The sequence below is a fragment of the Pipistrellus hanaki genome (assembly GCF_964339955.1).
Source record: "Pipistrellus hanaki genome assembly, chromosome: 5".
Classification (NCBI taxonomy): domain Eukaryota; kingdom Metazoa; phylum Chordata; class Mammalia; order Chiroptera; family Vespertilionidae; genus Pipistrellus; species Pipistrellus hanaki.
This window is the reverse complement of record NC_140507.1, coordinates 81,205,094-81,229,665: the sequence shown is the minus strand read 5'-3', so window position 1 is coordinate 81,229,665 and position 24,572 is coordinate 81,205,094. Positions and strand designations below refer to the sequence as shown.

General features: G+C 56.1%; 1 protein-coding gene across 3 annotated transcripts; it reads left to right on the top strand.

Moving 5' to 3' along the window:
- The first annotated feature begins 4,616 nt into the window (after positions 1–4,616).
- On the top strand, positions 4,617–24,016 carry IL12RB1 (interleukin 12 receptor subunit beta 1). Of its 3 annotated transcripts, none has more exons than XM_084884000.1 (16): positions 4,617–4,766; positions 6,577–6,639; positions 7,519–7,645; positions 8,144–8,316; positions 10,208–10,347; positions 13,572–13,605; positions 14,092–14,217; positions 15,455–15,537; positions 16,623–16,866; positions 18,822–18,989; positions 20,004–20,132; positions 20,770–20,925; positions 21,205–21,339; positions 22,431–22,527; positions 22,829–22,910; positions 23,576–24,016. In XM_084884000.1, exons 1-16 carry the CDS (start codon positions 4,706–4,708, stop codon positions 23,933–23,935), a joined length of 2,178 nt encoding a protein of 725 aa, XP_084740126.1. In that variant the 5' UTR covers positions 4,617–4,705; the 3' UTR covers positions 23,936–24,016. The 3 variants fall into 3 exon arrangements, with proteins under 3 accessions (XP_084740126.1, XP_084740125.1, XP_084740127.1); XM_084883999.1 differs by having other exon boundaries at positions 20,001–20,132; positions 23,576–24,013; XM_084884001.1 differs by lacking the exon at positions 22,431–22,527 and having other exon boundaries at positions 20,001–20,132; positions 23,576–23,781.
- The last annotated feature ends 556 nt before the right edge of the window (positions 24,017–24,572 follow it).

The window sequence follows — 24,572 nt, the reverse complement described above, 5'->3', positions numbered from 1 at the left end:
TTCCAACTCTCTATCCCTCTCCCTTCCTCTCTGTAAAAAATCAATAAAATATATTAAAAAAAAAAAAAAAGAATTTGTTAAAGTAACATGAGGTCATGTGGCTGTATCCTAATCCAATAGGACTGGTGTCAGCGTAAGAAGAGGCAATTAGGATACGGCCATGCCCAGAGCGATGACTATGAAGGCACAGAGAGAAGTCAGCCATCCACAAGCCCAGGAGAGAGTCTCCGGAAGAAACCAAATCTCCTGGCGCCTTGATTTTGAACTTCTAGCCTCCAGGAAGAGATTTCTGTCGTTGCAGCCACTCAATCTGTGAAACTTTATGTCAGCCCCAGCAAACTAAGTCAGCCCAGCATTTAAATTTAATTTTAGATAAACAATGAATAATGTTTTCAGTATATGTCCCATGCAATACATGGGGCACTGTTATGCTGAAAAGTTGTGTGCTGTTTATCTGAAATTCTAATGTAACTGGGCGTCCTGTGTTTTATCTGGCAGCCCTACGCTAACTGGACTTCAGGTTGTGGCTTGCAGATCACAGGTGATGGGAAGCTCATGTCCTGTAATGGCCAATTGTTCCGTTTCTGGCTAGTTCTGCTTTAAAATTCTCCTGTAGTCCAGCGGTGTGGCTCAGTGGTTGAACGTTGTCCTTGAACCAGGAGATTCCTGGTCAGGCAGGGCACATGCCCAGGTTTCGGGATAGACCATCAGCAGGGGGTGTGCAAGAGGCAGCCAATCAATGATTCTCCCTCATCGTTGATGTTTCTTTCTATCTCTCCCTCTCCCTTTCTCTCTCTGAAATCAATAAAAATATATTTTTAATTGATTTTTTTTTTTTTACAGAGAATAAGGGACTGGGATAAAGAGTTAGAAACATCAATGAGAGAGAAACATCGATCAGCTGCCTCCTGCACATCCCCTATTGGAGATATGCCTGCAACCAAGGTACATGCCCTTCACTGGAATTCAGTCCACAGGCTGATGCTCTATCCACTGAGCCAAATCAGTCATGGCAATAAAAATATTTTTAAAATATATTTTATTGATTTTTTACAGCGAGGAAGGGAGAGATAGTTAGAAACATTGATCATCTGCCTCCTGCACGTCCCCTACTGGGAATGTGCCTGCAACCAAGGTACGTGCCCTTGACCGGAATCGAACCTGGGACCTTTCAGTCCACAGGCTGACGCTCTATCCACTGAGCCAAACTGGTTTGGGCTAAAAATATTTTTTTAAAAATAAAATAAGCCCTAGCCGGTTTGGTTCAGTGGATAGAGCATCAGCCTGTGGACTGAAGGGTCCCGGGTTCGATTCCGGTCAAGGACACATTCCCAGTTGCAAGCTTGATTCCACTGGGTGTGCAGGAGGCAGCCAATCAATGATTCTCTCTCACATTGATGTTTCTATCTCTCCCTCTCCCTTCCTCTCTGAAATCAATAAAAACATATATATTTTTTTAAATAAAATAAAAAACTCTCCTGTAGTCCAAGCTGGGGTGAACATGTGACCTAGAGTCTTTATTCTCTTCATCCACTGTGATTAATTTAAAGTGGACATGTGTCTTAAGCTCAGCCAATCAGAGTCTTCCCTGGGACTTAGTCTGGAATCTGGGGAAAAGAGATGTTTCCTGTCCTGGAGGTGGTTGGGCTGGACAAATGGTGAGCTGCTGGATGAGGAGCCACCAGGGAGGTCTCAAATTCCCCTACTTTATCTGGGTAACTCCCTCACAGAACTCCTTCCAAAGTGGCCCCTTCAAATGTCCAGCAGGAAAAAAATGTCCAGCAGGCAGCGCTTATTGACTGACTGACTGAATGCAATTTTTCCATGGTGAACACCTATGCATCCTTCAAAACCCATTCCAGCTCTTTGTCTCATGTACTGAGAGGTTGCTGGTTCTATTCCCAGTCAGGGCACATGCCCAGGTTTCAGGCTCAATTCCCAGTAAGCTGTGTGCAGGAGGCAGCCAATCAATGTTTCTATCTCATCCATGTTTCTCTCTCTCTCCCCCTCACCCTTCCCCTCTCTCTGAAACAAAACAAAACACAACAAAACACGTTTAAAACATCCACTTCAAATTTTCTTTAAGAAACATCAGGGAACACTTATTAAGAGAATATATTTTTTGCAAACTTTTACACATCCATCAAAACCCTACTCAGATGTCTCCATAGGGGCATCAGGGACGGTGACTGTTGAATGAATTTTTTTTCTTGGTAGCCTTCTATGCGTTCTTTAAAACATCCTCAAACGATCCTTTGCAGGCGTCAGGAAATCCTGGTTGAGTGAATGAAAAATGTTCTTACTGGTGAATGATGCCTACTAATGCGTTTGTTAAATAAATGGATAGGTTTTTCTCCTTGCAAATCCTTTCTCGTCCTTCACCATCCTCCTTAGATGCCCCTTGGGGAGCATGAAGGTGTCTTAACCACATGGAGGTACGTAAGCTCAGCCCTCCTCAGCGTGAAGGTTACTCTGTCGGGAAGAAGACGGAAGCCGAGGGGGAAGGGCAGTTCTGTGGTTCCTCTGATTTCCGGAGTGGGGGAGGTGCCTGCAACCCGGTCCTTCCTGACTTCCCCTCCCCCTGGTTTGCCGGGCATCTGAAAGTGGGGCAGCCCCGAGGGTGTACCCCAGCAGTGCTTGTGGGGCACCTGGGCGGAACCACACAAGTTCTGAGGGGCTTCCTGGCGTAGGCAGCGGGCGGGCCACGGGAGGTGGGGTGTGTGTGCACAGACTTGGAAGGTGGGCTGTGGGGAAGCCCGGGGGAAACCTTACACTGTGACCTCAATAAGGGTAGGAACGTCACCTCACTGGCGGCTAGGGGTCTGCCCACAAACCCACCAGGCTCCCCAGTCAGTGCCTGGGGGGAAAGCCCAGCCCATCAATCCGTGACTCCAGGCCCTGGCCCGCCTCACCCCTTCCTCTCGCCCCCTTTGTCCTGCTCTCTCCCCACTCTACCTCCCTTTCTCTCTCAGTGTTCTCCCAGGGACTGCTCTGGGGCTGGGGGATGGGAGAGAGATATGACAAAAGCAAAGCCAGTGTGGAGGGAAGGTCCCAAAGCAACCATACTGGTTCTCTCTCGGACAGCATCTTCTTTGTCTTTCTTGCAACCCATTGTGCAGATGGGAAAGCTGAGTCCCGGAAGGAGGTAGTCCTGGGCATGCGCTTTACTCTTGAAGGGGCAAAGTTCAGCTACACTGTTGGGCTCTGTCTTTCATTTCTTCACATCCAGCCCAGGCTTCGAGTGGTTGGGGCACCTCTGGGCTCAGTTTCCCCATCTGTGAAATGGGGCACATGATGGCATCTCCTTGTGGGGTGGGGGGTGTCTTGGGATTGTCAGGAGGGGGTCCATGTGTTTGCCTGATGGTTCTCCAACCATCTCGTCCACCTTTTTTATGTTTCTCTCCATCCCTGTCTCCATCTCTGTATCTGCCCCTCCCCCCGGCCTCACACATCAGTGCTTGGAATCCCCCCGCCCGCCGGGCCCACTGCACTGCGAGGACACTGTGTGGGGTCACAGGGTCCTCGTTCGCACTGTGCCAGCCTGGAACACTGCCTCTTTGTTCCCACGGCTCTGAGCTCATGGCCTGCTGCGCGCCTGACCCCGGCTGGCCCCGCCGGCCCTCGGGACTGAGATCCTCAGGAAAGGGGCCTCCTTTCTGCCCACCCGGGCCTCAGTTTCCCCGGGCGCTCTCCCCCAGCAGAGACCCTCCCCCTGCTCCCCAGTCCCACTGGGCTTCCGGAACATTTTTTTTTTTAATCTAAAGATCACACAACATGAATCAAACCATTTAACATGTGCAATTCAGTGGCATTTAGCACATCCACTATGTTGTGCAACAAGCACCTCTGCCTAGTTCCAGAACATTTCGTCACCCCGAAGAGCACCCCACCCCGTCTGTGAGCACTGGGGGGTGCTCCCTCCCCCAGCCCGGGACAAGCACTCCTCTACCTTCCGTCTGTGCATTTGCCTGTTCCGGCCATTTCACACCAACGGAGTCGTACCCGTGGCTTTTGTGTCTGGCTCGGTCACTCAGTGCCGTGTTTTTGAGGTTTGCCCATGTGGTAGCATGAATCTTCCCCATGGACATTCGGGTCTTTGCTGACAGTGGGGAGAAAGGGTGAAACCCTGAGACCCCCCAGAGGCCAAGAAGCAGACACAGACGAAAGACTAATTTGAATCTAGAAGAAGCAAGGAGACACTGGGAGCATAGAGCCTGGGTGCCCTGAGGCTGGAGTTTGGGAAATGGGGAGGTGAGCATTTTGGGGGGCTCAGTGTACAGCAAATAATATGTTGGGAGAGTGACCTGAGACAGGCCGGGCACTGGACCCCGTTCAGCTCCTGAGGCCCAGAGGCTGCCCGGAGAGGGCCAGGGACCTGGCCACGGACACCCTGGGGACTCGCACTTGGGGTCCAGCTTGCGTCTGTCCAGCAGAACAGAGCCCCAGACCAGGAACCGGGGTCTGACTTGCCCCCAAAGTGGGTTGCGGCGGCAAAAGGCCACGGCCACCACCGAGCTGACTTCCTGGCTTTCTCTTTCATTTTGACTCTCCCGGGAGGGGCCATGACACCTAACTTTTTTTTTTTTTAACCTTTTTACTCTTCTTTCTGGCTCAGCTTCAAAGTGCTCTGGGGTGAGGGCGGGGCCGTTGGGGTCTCACTGGCAGCACAGAAGCTCTCGGAGGCCACCGGCCCTGCGTGGACCCGATGGCGTGGCGAGTGGCCAGGCTGGTCCCTCTCCTCCTCCTCTCGCTCCCCTGGCAGTGCGGTGAGTTTCCACTCTTGTCTCGCTGGAGGGAGTTGGGGGAGGGGGACGTGTGTGTGGAGGGCCCAGCACCTGGTCAGGGCTGGCTCTGTGTCTGTGCTTTCCTTCCTCTGTTACACGGATGGTCAGTGGCCACGGCTCTTGGGGTCAGACGTGGGCATCTCCCCTTTCCGTCTCGATTCTGTCTCATGTGGAATGGTCCCACCTCCCATAGATCAGTGGGAAATCGCCAAGGAAGGGATAATGAGCAAGTGTGTGTATGACAGATATGCCTAACAGAGGATTATGTGGAATCCGTGGGAAAGGGCCCAACCTCCTGGGGATGACTGGGTTTGGACACTTTTTTGTTTTGTTTTGTTATATATTTTTTATTGATTTCAGAGAGTAAGGAAGAGAGAAGGAGAGAGAGAGAAACATCAATGATGAGAGGGAATCATTGATCGGCTGCCTCCTGCATGCCCCACACTGGGGATAGAGCCCACGACCCAGGCAGGTGCCCTGACCAGGAATCGAACTGTGATCTCCTGGTTCACAGGTCAATGCTCAACCACTGAGTCACGCCAGCCGGGCTGGGTTTGGAAGCGTATTCCAGCTCTGCTATTGCTGCTGTGTGACCTCGGGCAACATTTTGCCTCTCTGTGCCTTACTTTCCTCTCTGTAGACTGGGGATTAGCAAGGTTTCAGGGCTCTGGGTGTCAGCAGGGCTGGAGACTAGGGGACCCTGGATTGCTTTTGAGGAGCAGCCTGAGAGATGGATGGGTGGATGGGTGGGTAGGGAGATGGATGGATGGATGGATGGATGGGTGGATGGATGGATGGTTGGAGACATGGGTGGATGTATGTATGCATGGATGGATGGATGGATGGATGGGTGGATGGATGGATGGTTGGAGACATGGGTGGATGTATGTATGCATGGATGGATGGATGGATGGATGGATGGGTGGATAGAGGAATAGATGGATGGGTGGATGGTTGGGTAGGGAGATGGATGGATGGATGGATGGATGGATGGATGGAGAGTTGGGTGGGTGGGTGGATAGATGGATAAATGAATGGATGGATGAATGGAGAGTTGGGTAGATGGATGGGTGGATGGGTGGATAGAGGAATAGATGGATGGGTGGATGGGTGAACAGAGGAATAGATGAATGGGTGGATGAGTGGATGGATGAGTGGATAGATGGATGGATGGATGGATGGATGGATGGATGGATGGATGGATGGATGGAGACCTGGGTGGGTGGGTGGGTGGGCGGATGGATGGATGGATGGATGGATATATAAATGGATGGATGAATGGAGAGTTGGGTAGATGGATGGGTGGATGGGTGAACAGAGGAATAGATGAATGGGTGGATGAGTGGATGGATGGATGGATGGATGGAGAGTTGGGTGGGTGGGTGGGTGGATGGATGGATGGATGGATAAATGAATGGATGGATGAATGGAGAGTTGGGTAGATGGATGGGTGGATGGGTGGATAGAGGAATAGATGGATGGGTGGATGGGTGAACAGAGGAATAGATGAATGGGTGGATGAGTGGGTGGATGGATAGATGGAGAGTTGGGTGGGTGGGTGGGTGGATGGATGGGTGGATGGATGGATAAATGAATGGATGGATGAATGAAGAGTTGGGTAGATGGATGGGTGGATGGTGAACAGAGGAATAGATGAATAGGTGGATGAGTGGGTGGGTGCATAGATGAAAAAGCGGTAAGGGAGTGGATGGCCACTTGGCCACGCCCGGGCTGGGCCCCTCCCCAAGCAGTGAAAGGCGGGCCTGTCATTATCTCCTCATTGTCTTTACAGCCGAAGCCTGTGGTGCCAGCAGGTGCAGTTTCCAGGACCCGCCCTACCAGGACGCAGACTCAGGTTGGGGCAGTCTCCATTGCGGTGTGCGGGGCTCTGGCTGACAAACCCCTGGCAGCCCTTCCCTCCGCTCCCCTGCCAGCCCGAGACCCGGGCCCACGGGGGGGGGGGGGGGTGTCCTGGGAGCTCCTGCCTGCCAGCCTGCCAGCCTGTCCTCACCAAGCTCCGTGTCCCGGAGCCGTCACCGCTCTGAGCCCCGCTCCTTCCTGGCAGGGCCGCAGGCTCCAGATGGATCCGCACGTGGGGCAGAGTATCTGCTAAATGTTTTGAATTTTTAATCCCCTCCCCGGCAGGCACTGCTGGGTTATTTAGGCTTACAACGCACCCCATGGGGGTCCTGCCCGGAGCAGGTGTGCCATCCAGTCTTCTGTTCAAGAAATGTGTACAGAGCACAGACTGTGTGCACACCCAGTCCTAGACAGGAAGGAATCAGCTGCTGGCCCAGTTGCCCTCCGAGGGTCACAGCCTCCCGCAGGAGGTAGACAGCAGGTCAATCAATGCACAGACTGCCCACAGTGCCCTGCCCAGAGCGGGCTGCGGGATGGAGGGGGACGGGCTGCTTCCGGTTGGCTGGTTGTGGGGGAGGTGACCCTGAAGGAAAAGCTGGAATGCCGAGATCTGGGGGAAGGGTGCAGCACGTGCAAAGGTCCTGAGGTGGGAGTGAGCCTGAGGTATCTGAGGGCCCAGGAGGAGGCAGGCTGGTGTGGCTGGGGCAGGGGAGCAGCGGAGATGGCAGGAGGCAGAAGAGAAAGCGCAGGAGGGTGCAGGCAGCTGGCTGTTCAGACTGGAGATGCCGGTTTTCATAAATGTCACAGAGACTCCTCTTGGGGCTGAGTCGGCACAGAGACGCCTCCCCTACTCTGTCTGTTCTCGAACCTCCAGGACCTCCTCCGGGCTCGGCCGCAGGTGCCAGGGGCCTGAGCTGCTACCGGACACTGGATGGCTGTTACGAATGCTCCTGGGAGTACGAGGGTCCCGCGGCTGGAGTCAGCCACTTCCTGAGGTGCTGGTGAGGACCCCCCCCCCTCTCCGGGCCCCGAGCCCTCACCACATCCTCTCTGGCTCCTGCCCCTCCGCTCCCGCCCTCAGATGCGTGATCGCGGCCCAGGGCCGGTCCTCGCCGCTTCCTGGGCCTCAGTTTCTCCTCTGAGCGGGGAGGGTGAGGAGCTTTGAGTTGTGAGGGGTGAGCGTGGGTGGGCATCAAACTGGGCAGCAATCAGGGCCCCTCTAGTTCTTCTTTCGTCCTCACCCTCTCACTCATTTGTTTGTTCGTCCATCACTCACCCATCATTCATTTTTCCTTCTCTTTCCGAAAGCTCCCGTTGGGAGACCTGGGGTCCCACAAGCCCCCCTGATCCCAGGCCGATCTCCAAGGAGGCCCGGGCGTGGGAGGGGAGTCCGGGGGCAGAGGAGGGTGTGGGGATGTGATGTCTGCTGCCTGCTGGGCGGAGACGTCTCTGGGATCCACTGGGACCCCCGCCTCAGCACCAACGCCCCCCTCCCGCAGCCTCAGGCCCGGGCACTGCTGCTACTTCTCGGCGGGCGCGGCCACCAGGCTGGAGTTCTCCGACCAGGACGGCGTGCCTGTGCTCGACAACGTCACTCTCTGGGTGGAATCCAGGGCCGCCAACAGCACCGAGGCGTCGCCCACGGTCACCTTGGTGCTATACCGCTCCTCCGGTCAGCACCCGCTCTCCTCCTCCTCTTCCTGGAGCCCTTTCCTCACAGAGACGCCTCTGGTCCCCAAGCCTGGACCTGGGGGGACTCTGGGGCCCTGGCAAAGGGCTCGAAAATCCCAGCCACTTACACATCAAACACTGTCGCTCGACTTGGCAGAGTCTTTCATGGCTCCCTGACCCTGACCCTGACCCTAACCCTGACCCTGACCCTGATCCTAACCCTAACTCTACCCTGACTCTGACTCTGACCCTGACACTGACCCTGACCCTGACCCTAACTCTGACCCTGACCCTGACCCTAACTCTAACCCTGACCCTGACCCTGACTCTGACCCTAACCCTAACCCTGACCCTGACCCTGACCCTGACCCTACTGCTGGACACTCAGGTTGCTTTTGGTTTCTCCCTGACTCTGTAATGGTGCCAGACCCTGTTGGGTTTTTTAACTGTTGTTTTTTAATTTTATTTATTTATTTTTAAGATATATTTTATTGATTTTTTATAAAGAGGAAGAGAGAGGGATAGAGAGTTAGAAACATCGATGAAAGAGAATCATCAATCAGCTGCCTTTTGCATACCCCCTATTGGAGATGTGCCCACAACCAAGGTACATGCCCTTGACTGGAATCAAATCTGGGACCTTTCAGTCCGCAGGCTGACGCTCTATCCACTGAGCCAAACCGGTTTCGGTAAACTGTTGTTTTTTTTGTTTTATTTTGTTTTGTTTTGTTTTTTATGAGTCAACATGTGTTTACTTATCTTTAAAAATATATTTTTATTGATCTCAGAGAGGAAGGGAGAGAGAGATCGAAAGAAACATCAATGATGAGAATTAAAAAAAGAGAGACATCAATAACGAGAGAGAATCATTGATCGGCTGCTTCTGGCACGCCCCCTACTGGGGATTGAGCCTGCAACCCGGGCATGTGCCCTGACCGGGAATCGAACGGTGACCTCCTGGCTCATGGGTCAACGCTCACCCTCTGAGCCACACCGGCGGGCAACAGCATGCGTTCAGCATGCAGCTGTGATGCTGCTCCTGTGTGCCACCCTGAGCCACGGGGGCCATGGGCACGGCCAGCGGATGTTGCCACCTGGGGCTGGGGCTAGAACGAGGCCAGCGGAGTTGCCGCCTTGGGTACAACATTCTCAGGGGGTGCCAAAAGCCCTCCGCGGTTCACGGAAACAACGCTGTGACGCAGCCTTTTAAAAAACCAAAATTAATGTAAAATTCCATGATGAACAAAATATCAACATTTTCGATAAAGACAGGATCCAACCCTGTGTCTGTACAACCTTGCCCTGCTTGCCTCACCCTAACCCTGGCCCTGCCTCTGCCTTCCCGGAGCCCAGATGGGTGCTGGATGGGGTGAGATTAACACACAGGATGAGAAACTGCTGGGAGGCTGAGGTGTTGCCTCCAGCTCAGGCTGAGTCCTGAAGGATAAAGGAACCCAGCAGGAAGGAAGGTGGAGACATGTGCCACAGCACGTGCAAAGGTCCTGGGGTAGAATTGGGTACAGCACGATGCTGGATGTCTCTCCTTAGGCCAGGCTCCTCGAAGTGGGCCTAAAAAAGTTAGTAAGATTTCCCTCCAGAAAACAGAATTAATTACCCTCTTGTGAGCAGTTGGCTGTCTCACCACAGCCTTGTCGGCCACGGGTGTTAATATTTTAAAGGTTTCTTCACTGCCAGGATGCTGTGTATACATTTTGACTCCTTGACTCATAGAATTCTAGGCTTAGGCGGCAGGGGGGTCCCCGGTTCGTGTTGGGGGGCTCGGTTGGCCACCCTGGGCTGGGGCGGTGCGGTGCAGGCAGGTTTTCTGGAATGTCGGGACCAGCAGCTCACACCACCGCCACTTCCCCTCCCCACCCCGCCTCGGCCCCCAGTGAAATACGACCCGCCGCCCGAGGACCGCAGAGTGTCCCTCGCAGCGGGGCAGCTGCGCCTGGAGTGGGAGACCCCTGCCCGCCAGGATGGCGCCCAGGTGCAGGCCCGGCGCCGCACGCCGGACGGCCCGTGGAAGCTGGTGAGTCTGCTCCCCGGGCGGGGGCGGGCACAGGCCTCTGCCTGGCACTTTCCCCTTAGTCCGTGCCATCAGCTCCGCCTCTGGTGCCCTTCCACCGCCTCCACCCTCCCCATGTGCAGCCTCTGAGGGTTTTCTGAGAGCAGCTGACTGTGACCTCCCTACTCGCACCCCTCGGGGCTCCCTACTGCCTCCGGGGGAGACTGGGGGGGGGGGCATCTTTGTCCTCGGCCAGCCTTGGGGCCCTCACTGCCTCCCACTTCCCCCGGCCCCTCCTGAGGCCTGGATCCCAGCCTCCGGCCTCCGCACCGGAGTTTCCTCCACTTGCTGGGCCCCCTCCACAGGAGCACGTGAATCCGCCCTGGGCCACCTCTCCAGGAACTGCCCTTCCACACATCCCTTCTTCTTCTTCTCTCTCTCTTCCTCCCTCCCTCCCTCCCTTCCTTCTTTTTTAAAAATTGAGATGTGCTTTGCCCGGTGTGGCTCAGTTGTTAGAATGCTATCCCGTGCATCGAAGGGTTGCGGGTTCGAGTCTTGGTCAAGGCACATACCAGGCTGCAGGTTGGATCCCCATTCAGGGAGTATGTGTGACGTTTCTCTCTCACAATGATATTTCTCTCTCCTTCTTCCTTCCTCTCTCTCTCTCATCAGGAATTGAGAGAGAGAGAGAGAGAGAGAGAATTGACAAATAACATTATATTAGGTGTATAATATAATGATTCGATATTTGTACACATTGCAAAAGTACCACCACAATAAATCTAGTTAACTTCTGACACAATACATTAGTTACAGATTTTCTCTTCCTTGTGATGAGAACTTGTAAGGTCTACTCTCCTAGCAGCTTCCAAACATGCGATACGGTATTACTATCAGCTATGTCCCCATGCTGCCCATCACATCGCCATGACGACTCCTCTGTCACCGGAAGTCTGTATCTTTGACCACCTTCCACCACTGCTCCTACCCCCCCCTCCCCGCCCCCACTTACTCTGGCAACCACTTACCTGTTCTCTGTATCCGTGAATTTGGTTTTCCATTTTGTGTTTTTCGGGATCCACAAATAAGTGAGACCATATGGTTTTGACTTTCTCTGTCTAATTTATCTCACTTAGTACAATGCCCTCAAGTTTTGTCAAATAGCAAGATTTCCTTATTTTTTTATGGCTGACTAATATTTCATTGTAGGTTATACATGGAGTGGCCAGATTATTATAATCTCTGAACACATAGTAATCTGGCCACTCAGTGTATATCCTATATAATAAAAGGCTAATATGCAAATTGTCTCCTCCATCAGAAGTTCGACCAGCAGGCAGGCCGGCCAACTGCCCATGTCCCCTCCCCCTGGCCAGGCTGGCTGGACCTCACCCATGCATGAATTCATGCACCGGGCCTCTAATATATATATATATACTGAGTGGCCAGATTATTATGCATTCAGAGATCATAATAATCTGGCCACTCAGTGTATACCGCTTTTTCTTTTTAATATATTTTATTGATTTTTTTTACAGAGAGGAAGGGAGGGCTAGAAATATCTATGAGAAAGAAACATGAGAGAGAAACATCGATCAGCTGCCTCCTGCACACCCCCCACCAGGGATGTGCCCACAACCAAGGTACATGCCCTTGATTGGAATTGAACCTGGGACCCTTCAGTCCGCAGGCTGACGCTCTGCTAGGGGTGTCGAACTCAATCAGAGAAGGGGCCAAAATCTAAAATCCAGCCTAAATCGGGGGCCGAATGGTTTACTGAACAGTCATAAACTGACAATGTCATAAACTGACAGCGGAGTGCAGTGATGACAGCGCGGTGCGGGCCACATTGCAAGGCCTGGTGGGCTGGATTTGGCCCGGGGGCCTTGTGTTTGACACATGTGCCTGAGCCAAACCGGTTTCGGCCACTGTTTCTTTATTCATTCATCGATGGACAGGGTCTCATTGTTTCCGTGTCTTGGTTATTGTAAATGATGCTGCAGTGAACACAGAGGTGCGTGTCTTTTCGAGTTAGTGTTTTGTTTCTGTCAGATAAATGCCCAGGAGTGGAATTGCTGGCCTGTATGGTAGTTCTGTTTTTAATTCTTTGATGAACGTCCACACTGATTTCCACTGTGGCCGCATCAGTTTACAAGCCCATCAGCAGTGCACCGGGTCCCCGATCTCCACATTCTCGCCAGCATTTATTATCTCTCGTCGTCGCTTAACCATTTCAACAGGTGTGATAAGCGACGTGGCTTTGATTGGCGTTTCCCTGGTGATTGGTGATGTTGAGCATATGTTCACACACCGGCTGGCCATCTGTGTGTCTGCTCTGCACCTCCATTCATTCTTCAGCTTCTGTCTTTTCCCTGCTCTGTAGCCCCCCTGCCCCAGCCAGACAAGCCTGCACCTGCAAGGACCCTCAGCCCAGACCCAGTCCCCTGGAAGCCCCAAGTGTGAGGGAGACAGAGGCCCCCGGCCTCTGGATGGTGGCCAGTCTCCTCCTCCCTCGGACTGGGAGCATCCCGAGGGCCCAGGGAGTTGCCTCGCCTTCAGCCCCATCTTCCCTCCAAATGCTGTGTCCCTCCCGAGCCTCAGTTTCCCCATCAGATGCCTAGGTTTGAATCAGCCGCAGCAAGTGACATGGATCCTTGATGGGGAGGGATCTCTCTCTATGCTTTATCTCCAGCCCCCTAAGCACACTCTGCAGTAGCCTCCCTCAGACCCCTTTGTAGGTGAGGAAACTGAGGCTCGGGGTGCGGGAACCTCCCAGGGTCCCCCGGGCATGTGGGGCAGGGCTTATCTGATCCCCAACGCTACAGACAGATGGGATTTGCCTCCTAAAATATATTTTTTAGGAAATTATAGAATACATTTTGTCTCCTAAAACAATTCTTTTATGAATGTTTAAAATTGGGTTCATCTTAGATTTTCAGAAAAGTTAAAAATAAACACAAGGAGCTCCCATAGAACCTCTGCCCAGCTTCCCTCCTCACTCCCTGACCCGACGCATGGGGCCCGTGGCTGTGAGCCAGGCTCCGGGGGCTATTGGATGCCGCTCATTCCCCCGGGAACGCCTTCTCTGTGCTCTGGATCCACCCCAGGGCTTCCTACTGCACTTAGCAAGGTCACATTTTTAAGTAAGATGTTAACAACAAGTGAACAATATTTTTGCTAATAATGTTAGAGCCAGTATTTTTCAGCACCAAAATGTGAAATGATATGTAAATATGGTCTTGCCCTAGGGTGACTGCGGACCTCAGGATGACGCTGGCCTCGGTGAGCATAAGAACAGTAACAGCAGCAGCTGCAGCAAATTATCATTAACCAAGCGCCTACTGTGCGCCAGCCAAGGGCTAAGTGCTTTGTATACTGATGGGTCTGCCCTGTGGTTCTGTATTGGATTAGTCCCATTTTACAGGTGAGAAAACAAAGGCTGGGGATGGGTGGGTGTGAGAAGCCATAGGCCAATGTCACATCACAAGGGGTGGCCTTGCTGGGACTCGAACCAGGGACAGAGAAAGAAGTACGTAGATGATCCTTGAGGCCCCAAGAGGACAGGTCATGGCCTGCTCCTACCATATCCTCACGGCCTGGCACACAGGTGGCTCTTAGAAAGTGCGTGTATACCATCGGCACCCAGTAAGTGCATGTACAAGTTGGCACTCCATAAGTGCACACAATGGCTAAGCGGCCCGTGCCATGCCCGCTGCACCCCCCATGTGGGACAGCCCCTGGGTCTGATGCTTGACCTCTTTCCCCCAGAGTCGTGCCTCTGCCCGCTGGAGACAGACGAAGCCCAGGAAGTCCAGCTGAGGCGCCGGCAGCTGGGGCCGGGCGCCCTGCCGGGTCCCTGGAGCAGCTGGAGCAGCCCTGTGTGCGTGCCCCCTGGTGAGCGTGCGGGGCCGCAGGAAGAGGGGCAGGCGTGAGACATACGGCAGCGGGCGCTAGAACTGAGGCAGCGAGTGTGGGAAACAGATGACAGGTGTTTGACACGAGGCAGGGGGAGAGATCGGTGAATGTCATCAACGGAGGGTTTCCCTCTGTAAGTTGTGGTGACTCCACAGTCTGAAAAGAAAACATCTGTCAGCCTCCTCCTTCCGGTTTGGCTGGTTTGTGTCAATCATTTATTTATTTATTTAAAAAAATATATATATATATATATATATTTTATTGATTTCAGAGAGGAAGGGAGAGAGAGAAACATCAATGATGAGAGAGAATCATTGATTGGTTGTCCACTCACGCCCCATGCTGGGGATGGAGCTCACAACCCAGGCAGGTGGGCTTGACTGGAATCGAACCCGGGACCCTTCAGTCCGAAGGCTGATGCTCTATCCACTGAGCCAAACCGGCTAGGGCGGTTTGTGTCTTTTTTTAAAAAAAAAAACACACCACATTTCTTTCTTTTTTAAAAAATATATTTTATTGATTTTTCACAGAGAGGAAGGGAGAGGGATAGAGAGCTAGAAACATCGATGAGAGAGAATCATTGACCAGCTGCCTCATGCACACTCCCTACCGGGGATGTGCCCGCAACCAAAGTACATGCCCCTGACCGGAATCGAACCTGGGACTTTTCAGTCCGCAGACCGATGCTCTACCGCTGAGCCAAACCGGTTTCGGCGGCAGTTTGTGTCTTTTAAAGTCCCACGAGGAACAGACAGGTGGAGGGGCTGTGTCAGGAGGATATGTTCCCAAATGACACAGGCAGCTGGAGCCTGGGCAGCTCAGGAGAGGAGATGTGCCCCCCCCTACCCGCCCAAACCCCCCAACCCCCGCAGGGATGGGGTTAGGGTTAGGGAAGGTGGGATGGGGTGACCGTCAGCATCTGTCCCCAGCCCTGCCTGGGGGTTCCCTCCTTCCCAATGGCACATCTGCTGGGAAAGAACTCTTAAGAATAGCTTTCTGGTGTTTTATTTAAATGTGGTGAAGAGCACACACCATAAGACGCACCGTTTCACACATTCCGCTCATCGCATTGCGTACATTCACGCTGTGGGACGTCAATTCCCCTCGGTGTTCCTGGGCGGGAAGGGGAAGGGGAGGCCTCAGGCCCCCTCCCGGGCCTGCAGGAGGCTGAGGAAGGACAGCCCTGCCTCCAGGTCACCGTCTCTGTCCCTGCCAGAACCGCCGCCGCAGCCCGAGGTGCTGCTCCTGGTGAAGCCGCTGGGCCGGAACGGGAGGAGGCGGGTGGTCCTGCAGAGGCAGGTAAGGAGGCTCCCGCAGGGCTGTGTGCAGGGCCTGGGGGAGGGAGAGGAGAGACTGGGGGGGGGGGGGCGATGGGTGATTGGGGGTGAGGGGGGTTCACAATTTGGAGGTGGAGGGAGACTAGACGGGGAGGTGGCAGGGACTGGGGGAAGATTGGGGTAACTGGAAGGTACTGGGGAGCCTCGGAGGGAGGGTGTGTGAGCGGAGGGATGTGGCTGGACTCGGGTGCTCACAGGCTCCCTCTGGCGGCCACCAGGGGAACAGATGGTGGGGGCTCCCAGTGGGCCCTGGAAGGCCAGGGAGGGGTCAATCACGTTGGTCTGCGTGGGAGATGGTTTTTTAAAAATCCCCCCAAAACAGCCCGTTTATTACGGACAGTCTAATTAACCCCATTTCACAGAGGAGGAAACTAAGGCACGGAGGGAAAATGTCTCACCTGCCCCGGCCGGTGTGGCCCGGTTGGAGTGCCACCCCATACACCGAAAGGTTGTGGGTTCGATTCCCCGCCAGGGCACACACCTAGGTTTAGGGTTCAGTCTAGGTGGATGTTTCTGCCTCACACGGGGATGTTTCTCTCCCCCTGCCCCTCTCTCTAAAACCAGTAAACACATCCTCGGCGAGGATGAAGAATCTAATAGCCTGAGTCAGGGGCAAAGCGTGACCAAAGTCACCATCACTGGCTCAGCCGGGTCCCCGGGGCCGTCACAATGAGTCCGCACGGGGGCTCCTTCCTTCCAGGGTTTCCTCTCATTTGAATCTTCTTTCTCGGGAAAAATTTCCAGGGTTGAGGTCACTGGGTCCAAAAACGGAAACTGTCTTCTCCTGGCTCTCAGTGGGTTTTTCCACGTTACCCCTCCCCACCCCAAACAAAAACACACACAAAAAAAACAAGCCAAGCCTGCGCGCACTGGGTGAGAATGCCCTGCTGGCCTCGGGGTTGTCATTTGTGACCTGTTGGCCTGTGTCACGGGCTGTGGCCTGTGGGCGAGTCTGTGTTCTGGTTGTCTGTGCGCTGCCCTGATGTCGGCCCATGAGGACGATGAACGTGTGCAGATCCCACAGGCCGTCTCTCCCGCTCCCGACAGCTGCCCCGGCTCCGGCTCCCTGAGGGCTGCCGGGGGCCCGCGTCCGGCGCCGAGGTGACCTACGAGCTGCAGCTGCACATGCTGTCCTGTCCATGCAAGACCCAGGCTGTGAAGAACCTGACCCTGCACCTGCAGAGAGCACTGAACCTCTCGGGGGCCGCCTACAACCTGACCCTCGTCCCCAGGAGTCGCTTTGGCTCCGGCCCCAGCCAGTCCTGGCACATTCCGGCCGACACGCACGCAGGTGACTCCTCCGGCCGGGAGGGCAGGGAGGGCCCTGGAGGGAGCACCTGCTCTGAGCCTAGTGGGACGAGGGGGAGGGGAGGAGGCACCAGCGTCTAAGGGGGCGTCTAACGTAGGGGTGTGTCAAAAGCCAGGAATCAAGATACGGAGACTCCTTTGCTTCCAGGGTTTCTCTCATTTGAGTCTTCTTTCTCAGGAAAAATTTCTCAGGAAAAGAAGACTCAAATGAGAGGAAACCCATAATGTTGGAATGCAATATTTAAAAAAAATTCTCATCGGCAAACAGCCCAGGCTAACTGTTTTTTAAATCAAGTTTTATGGGGACAAGAGCTGGGGTCAGGATGTGGTGAATGAGTCAGGGTCATGCGAGTACAGGGGTGATTCTATCTTCATTTAAAACCTTGATATTTTGTTTTATATACATACATATATACATATATACTATCTAAATGTATAAAAACCTAAATGACTGTTTGACTGGTAGCTATGACACACACTGACCACCAGGGGGTAGACACTCTGACTGGTAGGTTAGCTTGCTGCTGGGGTCCAGCTGATTGGGATTGACTTGGCACTGCATGCTCACCTGCCCTGCTCCCTGCCACAACCACCCGTCTTGGCCTGCAGGCTGGGGGCAGCTCCTGTGTTGAGCATCTGCCCCCTGGTGGTCAGTGTGCATCATAGCGACCAGTCATTCTGCAGTCATTCCACTGCTCAGTCTATTTGCATATTAGGCTTTTATTATATAGAATATATATATAATTTGAGGTGAAGTTTACATAGCAGAATTAACCGTTTTAATGTGTGCCGTCCAGTGGCACTTATTGCATTCTCAATGTTGTGCAACCACCACCTCTAATTCCAGGACATTTCCACCCCCCCCCCAAAAAAAAAAATAAAGAAAGAAACTACATCCCGCTGGCAGTGGCTCCCTGTCCCCCTCCCCCAGCCCCTGGCAGCCACTCATGTACTTTCTGTGGCCGGGGTCTGCCTGTTTGGACATTCCCTGTGGACGGAATCGCATACCAGGTGGCCTTTGTGCTGCCTCCTCACGCTCAGCACGCCGTCTCCCGGTCCCCCGCGGCCTGTCGGTGCCTCAGTCCTTTTTGAACGACGGCTGAGCAGCGCTCCGCTGGGTGGGAGGACCACATGCCGTTTGATGCTTTCCCGCTGGCCCGCATTGGGCTGCTTCCACCGTTTGTGGCTGTGACTGGTGCTCATCACACACTTTTGCATTCATTTTGATTTTTTAAAAAAGATTGCGTAAAGAGTTCTCCTCCTTTCCTCCCTAAATATCATGCCTGAGGCGAGCGCCTCACTCGGCTCCGCCTGCCCTGGCCGTGGCCGTGGCCGTGGCCGTGGCCGTGGGCTTGTAGAGCAGCCAACAACCCTGTGAGCCAGGGCTGCTACAATGATGCCCATTTCAGAGCTGAGACAACCGAGGCTCCGGCAGGTGAAATCACTGGCCAGGGTGGCACAGCCTGGTTTGGGCCGTGGCCTTGCTGTGTGGCCTCGGGCTGGTGGCTCTCCCTCTCTGAGCCTCAGTTTCTCTATCATTGGGGTAATCGTGGTCCCATTTCCTGGAGCAGAGTGGTGCCTGTAAAGTCCGTGGCACTGGCCGGGGGCACAGCTGGTGCTCGGAAGCAGCACCGCCTCTCTGAGGCTGCTGCGGTGCCCGCGCTCTGGGGAATGGGAGCGATGGGCCCAGGGGACTGAGCGGGCCCAGGGGACTGCTCATGGCCCACCCCCTCTGGGTGAGGTGGGTGGGGGCTGGCCAGGCATCTGCTGGAGCAGGAGACGCCCACCGGGCTGGTGCAGGGAGTCCATCAGTCCAATGGCACTGATGGGGGTGTCAGCTTATCCAAACAGCCCCTGTCCCCTCTGTGTCCAGCCCCCTCCTCCCCCCGCAGCCCCCAGTGTGTCCTCAGGTGCCCCTCCCCCCCCATCTCCTTGCAGAGCCCGGAGCTCTGAACATCAGTGCCGGAGCCAACGGGACCACCATGAGCTGGCCGGCCCGGACCCCCGGCCTCACCTACTGCATTGAGTGGCAGCCCCTGGGCCAGGACGAGAGCCCTGCCAACTGCACCCTGACCGAGCCCAGCGACCTGGATTCCTCTGGAACAGGTGCCAGGGTGGCGGCTGCCCTCTGCCTGCTCCTCCATGAGAGCGCCGGCAGCTCAGTCCTGCGGGGCTGCACATGGGGCCGGTGTCAGGCCTGACAGCCTGGCCACGGGCTTGAAGGACCCAGCGGAGGGGAGAGGCCGTGCCCCGTCCCCCTCCCCTCACACAGGCTGGAGCCTCCCGCTGGGGACTGGGTGGTGACAGGCTCCGCCTGGCGGTGGCACCAGGCGGCTAATGAGTCTCACGTTCAGGGTGTTTCTTAAACATTCACCCTCATCAGGGGAGGTGGCAGCGGCAGGATGCTGTGACACAGTAACGAGGCCTCTGGAGGGAAAGAGGGGGTGCCCCGTGGCCTAGGCAGCCTTTCGCGCCCCCACTTCCTGCCTCAGCCTGTCCCTCAGAGAGCTCCCAACCTGGGAGGAGGAGCGGGCATAGACTCTGCCCAGGGTACTGGCTGGGCTGGAGGGGCTGGGGGGGGGCCATAGACTCTGCCCGGGGGGAGGGTGCTGGCTGGGCTGGAGGGGCTGGGGGGGGATAGACTCTGCCCGGGGTACTGGCTGGGCTGGAGGGGCTGGGGGGGGGCCATAGACTCTGCCCGGGGGGGGGGTATTGGCGGGGCTGGAGGGGCTGGGGAGTGGGGGTGTTGGGAGCGGAGGGAGGGACCTGGAGGAGGGGACACTGGGGCAAAGGCTGTGGAGTAGGAGTCGGGGAGCTCTAGGCCAGTGGTAGGCAAACTCATGAGTCAGCAGAGCCAAATACCAACAGCACAACGATTGAAATTTCTTCCGAGAGCCAAATTTCTTAAACTTAAACTTCTTCGAACGCCACTTCTTCAAAATGGACTCGCCCAGGCCGTGGTATTTTGTGGAAGAGCCACACTCTAGGGGCCAAAGGGCTGCATGTGGCTCGCGAGCCGCAGTTTGCCGACCACGGCCTAGAGCCCGGCAGAGGGCGCAGCTGTGCGAGGCGTGGAGGAGGGAGCCCCCGCCCACTGGCCTGGCCTCCTCCTCCCAGCAGCCCCGCACTGGAGCTGGGCCTCCCCGGCGCCCTCGGTGTGCTACCGCATCACCGTCTTCTCCTCGGCACGGCCATGGAAACCCACCTCCTGGTCCACCGTCCTGTCCACCTACCACTTCGAGGGCAACGGTGAGTGGTCTCCCTGGAGACCCGGCAGAGGCCGCGGGAGCCAGGAGGAGGAAAACGCATTTGGAGTTACCCCCTGCGTGTCGGCCCTGGCCCGAGTGCAGTCAGCTCCTAAGACACCGGGAGGCATTGCCCCATCCTATCTAATAAAGAGGGAATATGCTAATTGACCATCACACCATCACAAAATGGTGGTGCCCACAGCCAATAAGGAGGGAATATGCTAATTGATTGCCTTGCCCTCAAAGATGGCAACACCCACAGCCACAAGATGGCGGCACACAGCCCCCTCAGCCCCCCAGCTGCCCAGGGCCGGCCTGAGGCTCAGGTAACCAGGGCTGGCAGAGGCTTGCGCTGCTGGCAGTGGCAGCAGCAGAGGTGTGATGGGGGCATCGCCTTCCCCTTATCGCCGGGTCACCTCCCAGCCCTGAGGGCTCCCGGACTGTGAGAGGGGGCAGGCACCGGGCCTCTAGTTTATAGACAGGAGCACGGAGCTCAGAGAGGGGGCGCGGCCGTGCCCACGTGGTGGAGCCGGGGCCTGCGGCCACGGTGACCTGGGCGGTGCGGGGGTGGAGGTGCGGGCGGGGCTGGAGGTGCCGGCGGGCTCTGGCGCTGACCGTGGCCATGATGCTGTTTGCAGCCTCGGAGGCTGGGAGCCCGCAGCAGGTTTCGGTGCAGAAGGTCGGCCGGGACTGGGTGTCTGTGGCCTGGACGCCGTCGCCGCTGAGCTCCTGCCCGGGTGTCCTGCAGAAGTACGTCGTCCGCTGTCGGGACGAGGACAGCGCCCAGGTGACCGGTATGCGGGCAGCCAGGCCCGGCCGGGGGCGAGGGGTCTGGGCTGAGTCCTGCCTCGCGTTGTGACCCCGGGCCCCTCCCCGCCCTCTCGGGGCCTTCGTTCCCAATAACGCACGATACCTGGACTCGGGCCGGGACTGCCCCAGAGCGGCCCGGGGCACTGGCCCGGAGCTCACTGTGCCTGTGACAGCCCAGCCGGTGGACCACGGACACCCCGCTGCCCGAGCCCCGCCTCCTGGGGTAACGGGGTCCCTGGGCCCACGGCTGCCTCCTCCCGCAGAGCTGCCCGTGAACGCCACGGAGACCCAGGCCACGCTGGCTGGCCTGCGGGCCGGCACCGCCCACAGCGTGCAGGTGCGAGCAGACACTGCCACCCTGCGGGGCGCCTGGAGCCGGCCCCAGCGCTTCCGCACAGGTGAGTGGGGGCGGGGGCGGGGCCCAGGTGTTACCCAGCATGCAGTGCCCCACTCCAGTGAGTCCGCCAGCAGCCCCGCCCTCCATGCACCTCCTGCAGGACAGAGTCCCGGCCTGATCTGCCCCCACCGCCTCCACCCACCTCGTCTCCTGCAGCTTCCCCCTTCGAACCCTCTCTCACACTGCCATGGCCTTGCCCACGAGGGCCACTCAGACGCCTGGAACATTTGTTGTGTTTTTTTTTAATTTATTTTTTTTATTATTATTTTTTTAAAATATATTTTATTGATTTTTTTTACAGAGAGGAAGGGAGAGAGATAGAGAGCTAGAAACGTCGATGAGAGAGAAACATCGACCAGTTGCCTCTTGCACACCCCCTACCGGGGATGTGCCCGCAACCAACGCACATGCCCTTGACCGGAATCGAACCCGGGACCTTTCAGTCCGCAGACCGACGCTCTACCACTGAGCCAAACCGGTTTCGGCTGGAATATTTGTTTTCTTCGTTGCCAAACTCCTATTCATCCTTCAAAACCCAGTGCAGAAGCTTCTTCCTCCAGGAAGCCTTCCGTGCTTCCCTCTGGGCACCCTCCAGCGGCAGCTGCCCCTCCTGACGCCTTGGGAATGGGTGGGGGTGTCTGGGGCTGGCTCCGCCTCCTCCAGCTGGTATATGGGCAGCACTGGAATGCATATGAATGAGTGAGGGTCCTTCTCATCACACAGTTTGGGCGCTGGGCTCCGTTGTCTTGGGGGTTGTCGCCGTGGGAGATTTGGAGACAAAATGATTGATCCCTATTCCTGCCACGGACCCTGCCTGCGGTCCTCGCAGGGAAACCTGGACAGGACCCATCGTCAGTCTCCGTGTGGCTGTGGTGTGGGCACCTCGGGCCCGGGGGCGCCGCAGAGCACTTCCTGTGTGCCAGGCCGTTATCCCGCCGGCCTCCCACTGCACAGACGGGGAAACTGAGGCACGGCGGGGCCGGTGGTGTGCCGGGGTCAGCAGGGAGGTGACGGAGGGCCTGACCGCCCCAGCTCCCTCCCTGACAAGAGGCAGGAGGGACCCCCCCCAACCCACGCTCTCTTCCTCCCAAGATGACCCGCCTTCAGAGCTGTCCGTCTTCCTCGCCTCCCTGGGCAGCTTCCTCAGCATTCTCCTCCTGGGCGTGCTTGGGTACTTCAGCCTGAACAGGTGACCCCGCCGCTCCCGGACACGGTCCCCACAGCAGCTACAGGAACAGGAACAGTGGAAACCCTCACTCCACGCAGAGATGGGTGCTCAGGCGAGAAAGCTGAGGCCTAGAGGGTCAGGCAAGCAGCAGGGGGGCAGAGCCAGGTGTGACCCCGGGCCTGTCAGACCCTGCCCTGCCCTCCCGGTCCACAGCCTCACGGCCTTTGTAACCCAACAAAGACGAAATGTAAGTCAGAACCCAGAACAGGGAGCACAGACAGACACGCTGCTCCCCTGACCGGCTGCCCCCCTGTCTCTCCAGGGCTTGGCCGCACCTGTGCCCGCCCCTGCCCACGCCCTGTGCCAGCACCGCGGTGCAGTTTCCCGGCGGCCAGGGGAAGCAGGTAAGGCTCCTTCTGTAATCCTCGGTCCTGTTCATGGGTCTAGACGCTGGGCAAGGGCCCTGCGGGGGGATTGGCTCTTTTATTCTCCTCCCGCTCACTAAGGCAGGGACTCCCACAGCCTGCCCTATTGCACAGATGGGAAAGCAGAGGCCCGAAGAGAAACCTCCATATCCTAGTAGCAGAAGCAACTCAGAGTGACTTGGACCAAAAGGGAACCTGAAGGAAAAATAAAAAAATAAAAAATAAAAATCCCAGGGCGGGGGCTTCTGGCATGGCGGGATCCAGGAACTGTGGCTTCGTCGCTGCCATCCTGTCCTCCCTGCACACGTCTTCCCCCAGGGGAGAGAGTGTCCATTTCCCCCAGTGACTGGAGCAGAACTCCCAGGGCCATCACCGATTGGCTCAGCATGGGTCACGTGACCCCGAGCCTGCAGCACGCCTGGAGGCTGGAGTGCTCTGATTGGCTGGGCCAGAGTCACAGGCCCAATCACATCAACTACAAGGACAGCGGGCGCGATTTCCCAAGGAGAAGTGGGGGTCATTCCAGTGGATCTTCCAATGGGCCTCAAGTTTTAGAGATGAAGCCAGTGGGGTGGGAAACAGCCCACAGCCCCCCCTCTTCTGCCCCCCTTTTCTCCCCCCTCCCCCCCGTCCTCCCTCTCCAGGCCTGGCAGTGGACCAGCCCGGCGGACTTCCAGAAGGAGGAGGAAGAGGCGCTGAAGGAGGCCCTGGTGGTGACCATGCCTTGCGGAAAAGGCGAGGTGGCTGACCTGCACACGCCCGGCCCTCTCCTGGACCAGACGGAGCTGCCGTGGGGCGCCCTCGAGCCAGCCCAGGGCGCAGAGCTGTCCCTGGAGGACGGGAGACAGGGGCCAGGACACCCCAAGGCCGGGGCTCTGGAGTCCAGTGGGCAGGACGGTCAGGAGGGCAGCTCTGCCCAGGCGGCTGGACAGTCCCGGCTCCTGGGAGATCCAGCGCAGAGTCCCGGGTCTGCCGGCCCTCGGCAGATGGGCCTGGAGGCCTGAAGGGAATGTCCACCTCCTCTCATGGACAGGACAGAGAGACTGACGATGGACGTCACAGCAGCTGCTGATTAAATGCTTTTTAAAAAAATATATTTTTTATTAATTTTTTACAGAGAGGAAGGGAGAGGGATAGAGAGATAGAAACATCGATGACAGAGAAACATCGATTAGCTGCCTCCTGCACACACCCCACCGGGGATGTGAACACAACCAAGGTACATGCCCTTGACCGGAATTGAACCCGGGACCCTTCAGTCCGCAGGCCGACGCTCTATCCACTGAGCCAAACCAGTCAGGGCTGCTTATTTTAAAAAATATATTTTATTGATTTTTCACAGAGAGGAAGAGAGAAGGATAGAGAGCTAGAAACATCGATGAGAGAAATACATCGACCAGCTGCCTCCTGCACACCCCCACTGGGGATGCGCCTGCAACCAAGGAACATGCCCTTGACCGGAAACGAATCTGGGACCTTTGAGTCCGCAGGCCGATGCTCTATCCACTGAGCCAAACCAGACAGGGCTGCTTATTGAAAGCTTATTGCAGCCGAAACCGGTTTGGCTCAGTGGTAGAGCGTCGGTCTGCGGACTGAAAGGTCCCAGGTTTGATTCCAATCAAGGGCATGTACCTTGGTTGT

Excerpts from the sequence above, each read along its gene's own strand:
- IL12RB1 (XM_084883999.1), top strand. The coding sequence starts at position 4,706 with ATGGCGTGGCGAGTGGCCAGGCTGGTCCCTCTCCTCCTCCTCTCGCTC. Across the intron at positions 13,606-14,091 it reads TCAGGATGACGCTGGCCTCG|AGTCGTGCCTCTGCCCGCTG; the intron begins GTGAGCATAAGA and ends TCTTTCCCCCAG. Across the intron at positions 22,911-23,575 it reads CCGGCGGCCAGGGGAAGCAG|GCCTGGCAGTGGACCAGCCC; the intron begins GTAAGGCTCCTT and ends CTCCCTCTCCAG.